General features: G+C 52.2%; 2 protein-coding genes across 8 annotated transcripts in view; both read right to left on the bottom strand.

Moving 5' to 3' along the window:
• The window catches only part of LOC106940730 (gonadotropin-releasing hormone II receptor-like), a 10420-nt gene extending 8018 nt beyond the window's left edge, over nucleotides 1–2402 (bottom strand). For 2 of the 3 annotated variants that reach the window (XM_015023538.1, XM_015023539.1), the window contains exons 1-2: nucleotides 2130–2402; nucleotides 682–1183 (exon numbers count right to left, since the gene is read on the bottom strand). In XM_015023538.1, the coding sequence (XP_014879024.1) occupies nucleotides 682–1183; nucleotides 2130–2386 (759 nt within the window). In that variant the 5' untranslated portion in view covers nucleotides 2387–2402. Of the gene's footprint in view, nucleotides 1–681; nucleotides 1184–1482; nucleotides 1782–2129 lie in introns of those variants that run through there. The other variant, XM_015023540.1, reaches the window with a different exon arrangement.
• ttc24 (tetratricopeptide repeat domain 24) lies at nucleotides 2399–6452 on the bottom strand. 5 transcript variants are annotated; one of them, XR_001423185.1, is made up of 14 exons: nucleotides 5818–6452; nucleotides 5410–5703; nucleotides 5060–5261; nucleotides 4785–4991; nucleotides 4525–4653; nucleotides 4308–4429; nucleotides 4103–4177; nucleotides 3900–3972; nucleotides 3760–3831; nucleotides 3623–3698; nucleotides 3513–3541; nucleotides 3385–3424; nucleotides 3075–3303; nucleotides 2399–2932 (listed from the first exon to the last, which is right to left on the bottom strand). XR_001423185.1 is itself a non-coding variant. In XM_015023535.1 (13 exons), the coding sequence occupies exons 1-13, from the start codon at nucleotides 5992–5994 to the stop codon at nucleotides 3204–3206; spliced, it is 1596 nt and encodes a 531-aa protein (XP_014879021.1). In that variant the 5' UTR covers nucleotides 5995–6452; the 3' UTR covers nucleotides 2399–3203. The 5 variants fall into 5 exon arrangements, 3 of the variants coding, with proteins under 3 accessions (XP_014879021.1, XP_014879023.1, XP_014879022.1); XR_001423184.1 differs by having other exon boundaries at nucleotides 3083–3303; XM_015023535.1 differs by having other exon boundaries at nucleotides 2399–3303.
• Between the last annotated feature and the right edge of the window lie 241 nt (nucleotides 6453–6693).

Genomic DNA, 6693 nt, shown 5'->3' with positions numbered 1-6693 from the left:
TCTCAGCCTCCTGTCGGCGTTCAGTTTGTCTCCTGATGCTGAGATCGACGTGTTGCTGCCCTGCTATGGTAAAGAACAGTTCAGAAACTATATGAAATGGGAAAAACGTTATTTATTAACTGATTAAGTCGTGTTTTAGATTGTTCTTGAAAAACTAATCAGTCACGGCTGATGGGTGCTTTTTACAGCAGACAGCCGCTCCGTCTCATCCAGGTACTGCGAACCCCCACTAACCTACCCTAACCCAGACCTACCCTAACCCAGACCTACCCTAACCCAGTACCCGCTTACTTTCACCCCTGCTCTGCTTAGACATGATAAGGTGTTCACGTTTCTTAACCCCATTGCACTATTCTTATCTAGCTAAACTGCACGGTGCAAAACTGATGTTGGACTTTAGTTTATGCGCTGCATAGATTTCCTCTGTGCGCTGAGAATGTGTGAGCAGTGGGTGATTTGTGCAAACGGGCAGCTTAGAGGGAACATTGGTCATGGCAATAGACTGGCCCTAGACTTGACCTTCAGTCGCTACTGATTTACACACAGGAAGACCAGAGTCAGGCTGCGAATGAGTTTCCTCTCCAGGTGAGACAAACCGACTGCAGGTGGGTGGCTACCTAAGACTAAACTGAATCCTGGCACACAGCCTGAACAAAATGAGCCCTGCCTGATGAGCCCTACCTGTGGGGAGGCCAGCATCAGGCTCAGACTCCAGGCCAGCAGCAGCAGGCAGCGGTTCCTGCGGTGCGCGCTCAGGGCGTCCAGCGGATGCAGGATGGCGTAATGGCGGTCCAGGGTGATGACGACCAGGATGAAGGCAGCGGCGTGCATGGCGAACAGCTTCAGGAAGCAGAGGAGTTTGCAGAGCGCCTCGCCACCATACCACTGCACTGTGATGTTCCATGCCGCATCCAGAGGCATCACCACAAACGTCATCATCAGGTCCGCCGCTGCCAGGCTCAGCATCAGCGGCCTCAGGTGAGACGACAGCCGGCGGCCACGCCCACACCAGATGCTGGCCAGCAGCGCCAGGTTGCTGCAGGCAGCAAACAGGAAGAGCACTGAGGTGGCGCCGACCCGGAACTGAGCAGCTCGGGTGAAACTGGGAGGCTCCCAGTCGGTGAGGGAAGGTGGGGGTGATGCACTGGTGGGCGGAGTCAGAGATGACACGTTTCCTGACATCCTGAGGACAAGGGGAAAAAGAGCGGTGTGAGCAGATCTGGCTCAGCCCTGAACTGCGTCTGACAGGCTCAGACAGCGGGTCCACTCAGAGCCACGCCGGGTTCTAACGGTTCTGATGAAAGCAGAATCACATGCTGAGCTGTGATTGGACAATTTAGAGCACCTGTCCTCTGTCATCTTTTCTGCAGTTGGAGGTCCATCAGAACTTTTTGTCCACTTCCTGTCCTCAAAGACTGCTGGCAGGTTTCCTTTCAGAAAGAGGAAGGGAACCTGAGGGTTTCCATGGCAACAACTTCTCACCTCTGAGGAGAAATCAGGCGATAATCATGATGGCAGGAGAACCTTGACTAGAGCCTGGTTCTGAAGATGGAGCGGGTCCAGGAGCCATTCATCTCCTGCTGGGTAATCTGGCGGTGATCTGACACCGGTCAGACCCAAATCCATCCAGATCGGACAGAGCAAAGGCGCCTCGGTCTCCACAATCAGATCAGCTTTCAGCAGCCTGACGCTATTTTTAGCTGCTGCCGCTCTGTGTTCACCGTGTCGTCATGGCAACCTACTCCTGCGCGACCGCATTGGAGTCGCCGACTTCTCCGACTCTGGAGCCACTTCCAGTTTATAAATCACAGGAGACGAGACGGACCAACATTTTAATCCAGATGTTTCACTTTCTCCACCAGAACCGTCAGAACCAACAGAACCGTCAGAACTCCTCAGCCTGTCTGTTTGAACCAAACTCTGAAGAATCAAACTTGATGCTTGGAGAACCGGCAGAACTGGCAGGTTCTACTGATCCTTAGATCCAACTCAAACTAACTGCTCAGACATCCAAGAGACAGCACAGAACATCAACCTGGTGGTTCTGTTCACCTGGTGACCAGAACCACCAGAAGAAGGAATTCAGCATCATCTGGATGCTTTTATTGTGAAGGAGTTGGTGTTGTTACCTGCTCAGCAGTTCTGAATTGGTTCTGCTCCTCAGGCCCGAGTCCGGAGTTCTGCTCCTTTCCTCCTCATGTTCCCCTAGAACTCCGACCCAAACAGAACCAGCAGAACCAGGTCTGGCCCAGATTACGATCCACAGCAGCTGATCCAAAACAGAGCAGGAGAACTGGAGAGACCCGGAGACTGCAGCAAGGGGGCGGAGCCTAAAGCTGCTGCAAGGGGGGGCAGTGTGTGTGTGTGTGTGTCTCAGTGAAAACATTCAGGTGAGACGCAGCAGGAAGAATTTATTGATGAAGCTCAGGCCATCCTCTTCCTCATCGTCTTCCTCCTGCATCATCAGGTGTGAATGAATCAGAACCATCCGGGTCCAGGGTTGGGTAACCTAATCAGATTGTATTTAAAATGTTTATTATGAATAGTTAGTCCAGATTTACCAAAGTTAAATGTTTTCAGATTAAATTAATCTGTTATAAAATATTAACTGAAACAGGAAGTTTCTAAAAAGGTTCAATGATCTGTGCTGATTATAATGTAAGGTAATTTTATTTATACAGCACATTTTCAGCAACAAGGCAATTCAAAGTGCTTAAGGTCAGCTAGGTGGCGCTGTCTCTACTGGTGTCTTCCAGCTGCTGCAGCCTTTGATGGGGAAAACATTCTGCCAACTACACAGCGCCCCCTGGTGGCCGACCTGCTTCTAGTTTTTATAAAATCCTCTGGGAATTACAAAATACAATATTTTTATCTGACTCCCAGATTCAAACACAGGTAACCTGGTTACCAGGTTAGCTGGTTACCAGGTTACCTGTGCCTCTTTTCCGCCGGCTCTATTTCAGCAACCGGACCCGGCTCAGCCTGACCTTACTCCAAAGCAGGGACGGTCTCGAAAAGGCCGGTGGAAATGCTCACAAAGCGAGCCGAGCCGGTGGAAAAGGGGGATAGGTTACCTGGTTACCTGGGTGTCGGGAGGTAAATCTGCAGCAGGAAGCCATGATGGATGCAGAGATGCAGGTCATGTGATGAAACATCTCAATCCTGATTGTCTGACATCATCAGTCCACTGTCCAATCAGAAGGCTACATCAGAGAACAGAGGCGGGACCTCCAACTGGCCTCAGGTGAACCTGACTTCCTGAGATCACCACCCGACTCCACCTGCTCCGGTGAAGAAGCTTCACTGAAACACAAAGAGTTCATTTCAATAATTCAAAAGCTTTATTGTCCTTTAAAAAAACAACAATCAGCAGGTGTCAGTTACCTGTCCGTGTGAGGGTTCGCTCTGTCCAACCACAGCTCACCTGGAAACACAAACAGGTAGCTCACACCTTCAGCTCCAGTCGACCTGCTGCTCAGGTGTAGCAGGTGTGTAAAGTCCAGGTAACTCACCCTGCTGAAGCTCCTCTGGTGGTTCTGAGCTGAAACACAGATTTTGTGGTCACACCTGGTTTTCTACACCTGGATTTCTCAGATGAACCAATGAAACGCTGTTATCTTACAGGTGTCGTCCAGGTGTAACTCCGCCCTCTGGATCAGCAGCTGCCTGTCTACCTGAGCTCTTCTCAGCTTCTGCTCCTGAGCACAATCAGGTGTAACCATAGCAACAAAAAAAGAAAATAATAAAGGTAAAACTTACGTGGAGACTCTGCCCTTTGCTCATCTAAATGCTGATTGGCTGCCAGACGTTGTGCCACGTCAAGCTTCCTGTGAGTTCAGAAATGAGACAGAATGAGACGCGGCGCTGAGCTCTGGGTTCCCTCTGATCCACAGACACTCACCTGACATCCTGGTGACCAGGTGAGCTGTGGGGCTGGGGCAGATGTGGGCGTGGCCTGTTGGGGCGTGGCCTCTGAGGAGAGGAGAAGGAAAACATTTGCTGATTTCTAACATCAGACACCTGAAGCTGGATGGGTGGTGCTACAGGTGAGGTGCTGCAGGTGAGGTGCTGCAGGTGAGGTGCTGCAGGTGAGGTGCTGCACCTGTGTCACAGTCAGGCTGAGCTGCAGAGCTGCAGTCAGACGCTCCACCAGCCGGTCTTGAACACCTTCATCCTCCTGAGGACAACACCACCAACTGGTCATGATGATCTGTGGGCCGATCTCTGATTGGCTCAACTTCTCTCATTCAGCGCATAGCTCAGATCTCAGGGTGACCTTTCACCTCCAGGTGAGACGGGTGCGCTACCTTACAGTGAGAGAGCGCGCTCAGAGCCTGTTTGTAGAGCTCAACGGCTTTCTTCAGCTTCTTCTGCCTCAGGTAACACTCAGCCAGACGCTCACACACCTGGACCTCAGCCAGGCGGTCGCCTGCACAGGTGGAGACACACAGGTAGCACACCTGGTCCTTATTAACAGATACAGGTTACACATCTATCCTTTGTTAGCACACCTTCTCTTGGTACCTGCGTCTCTGAATCCCTGTAGAGCCAGGATGAAGCTCTCTGCTGCCTCCTGGTCATCCCCCAGGTGACTGGAGGCGATGGCCAGGTTACTGAAACATCGAGCCTGATCACCACGGCAACCTTGAGAGCCTGCAGGTACACACACCTGAACGTCACACTGAGAACAGGTAAAGGTCTATTGAGAGGTCAACCCTCAGCAGATTAAGCTTCAAGTGTTTCACAGGAACACCTGAGTTGAACGTTTCCATGGCAACGCTCACCGTAGAGCCGCGCGGCCAGCCGGTGCAACTCCAACGCTGAGCTGAAGTCGCCCGCGCCATTCAGTGCCGCTCCCAGGTTGTGCAGCACTTTGGCCAGCAGGGGGGGGCGGTGAGCTGCAGGCTCCACAGCTCGTTGGAGGCAGCTCACCGCCTCCTGGAAGCACCTGATGCGGCAGTAGGCCACACCCACCGACAGGTACAGCTCACCTGGACAATATCAGGGAAGTTACTGAGCGGCTGCTGCAGGAAGTCTCTGGGTTAGGAAAGGTGATTACCCAGAATGCTCGGGTCGCTGACACTGCTGCTCAAACTCAGACACTCTGTCAGCACGCTGCTGATGTCATCATGGTTGGACAGATCTGACTGAACCATGTGACTTCCTGCCTCTTTAAGGGCAGCGGCTGCAGAGTCCAACATGGAGGCCATTTTATAACTCTCTGCTGCGCGGAGGAAACTCTGCACCGCCTGAGGCCAGTCCTGCAGCAGACATGACACAAAACACCTGGAAAACCACAGAAATCTAATTTACAGGAAAACTGACACTCAGTTGAATATTTCTCATCAGGTTCTGGGTTCTGGTTCTGACCCAGTCCTGACCCAACTTTGGTTCTGACCCGGTTCTGACCTGGGTTCTGCTGCAGCAGCGGCCCAGCTCCATGCAGGCGTCGCCCTCATTCCCTCCATCTCCCTGCGACCGGTAAAGCTGAGCGGCCCGCAGGAAGTGGGCGGCAGCCTCCTGGTACTTCCCCAGTGCATTGTGGGCCAGCGCCGTGTTGAACTGCAGGTCTGGAAGCCGTTCCGCTTTGGGACCGGGCCGGTTCCGGCGCAGGAGGTCCAGTCCTCTCCGAGGTTGGCCCGCCTCCACGTAGGCGGCGCCCAGGTTGAAGGAGCAGGCGCGCACAACCCGTGAGTCCTGCAGCTGGACTCACAGGGGCAGGATGGGAAATGGAGTTCTCACACCACCAAAGGACTACAAGCCCCTACACACCACCAGCTAATGGGCCAGCAGTGGAATCTCACCTGTCTGACTCACCTGTGCAGCAGCCTGCAGCGCCTGCTTGAAGCAGCGCAGCGCGTCCTGCGGCCGGCCGGCCTGCAGCGCTCCGTGACCGGCCCATGTCCGGTCCTCCACCTCTCCTGTCTTCTTCTGCTGCCTCCTGTTGCTCCTCTTCACCTGCTCCTCACCTGGAGGAGACTCCTCAGAAGCCATGTTGGATCTGCAGCAGGTGGGCTCACCTGGCTGAGAGGAACAGATGTTTCATTCCTGGAATCTTATTCAGAACCAGAACCCAACCTGATGAGTCACAGCTCCAGGTGACACTCCACAGATGTTCACCAGGTGTGAAGCTGAGCTGACTTAGATCACACAGGGCCAGGATGAGCTGAAAACATCTCTGAAACACAAGGAGCGCCGGGTGTCACCTGTCCAGCGAAGCTATTCTCTCCAGCTGAGCTGAGCTTACCCAGTGAATGTTTGAGCCGTATTTGGACATGCAGCATTTCTAACTGCAGCTGCCATGTTGTGCCTGGAAAACACGGACTGCCCCTTTAATGCCGCCAGCTGACTGTAATCTCCTTTAATTTGCTTGTTTTCATGTAAAGCACTTTGAATTGCCTTGTTACTGAAAAGGTGCTATATAACCTACCTTACCTTATGTAACACCTATGGGCTATGCAGCTAACTGCGGCTACAAGAGCATCAGAAGACGGTTCTTTTAAGGAGCCTGAGGTGTGAATGAAGACAGGATTCAGTAGTTTTAGTTTTGGTGTATATATTAGTGATTTGAATAAAAAAATAATTACAAATGCATAATGAGAGACAAATTGACTCAAAATAAATCAATCCCAACATCATAAAGTTCTTGTCCTTTTTCCTAGCTCGCCATCCTTAGATCCAGAAGAGGGTCTG

Source organism: Poecilia latipinna, unplaced genomic scaffold (assembly GCF_001443285.1).
Source record: "Poecilia latipinna isolate Pla-1442-1.1 unplaced genomic scaffold, P_latipinna-1.0 Scaffold3338, whole genome shotgun sequence".
Taxonomy (NCBI): domain Eukaryota; kingdom Metazoa; phylum Chordata; class Actinopteri; order Cyprinodontiformes; family Poeciliidae; genus Poecilia; species Poecilia latipinna.
The sequence above is the reverse complement of the archived record's forward strand: the minus strand, read 5'-3'. Positions and strand labels throughout refer to the sequence as shown.

Coding starts and splice junctions, on each gene's coding strand:
- ttc24 (XM_015023535.1), bottom strand. CDS start 5,994: ATGGCTTCTGAGGAGTCTCCTCCAGGTGAGGAGCAGGTGAAGAGGAGC. Junction 3,973..4,102: donor TCAGCCTGACTGTGACACAG/GTGCAGCACCTC, acceptor TCCTCTCCTCAG/AGGCCACGCCCCAACAGGCC. Junction 3,542..3,622: donor GTTACACCTGGACGACACCT/GTAAGATAACAG, acceptor TCTGTGTTTCAG/CTCAGAACCACCAGAGGAGC.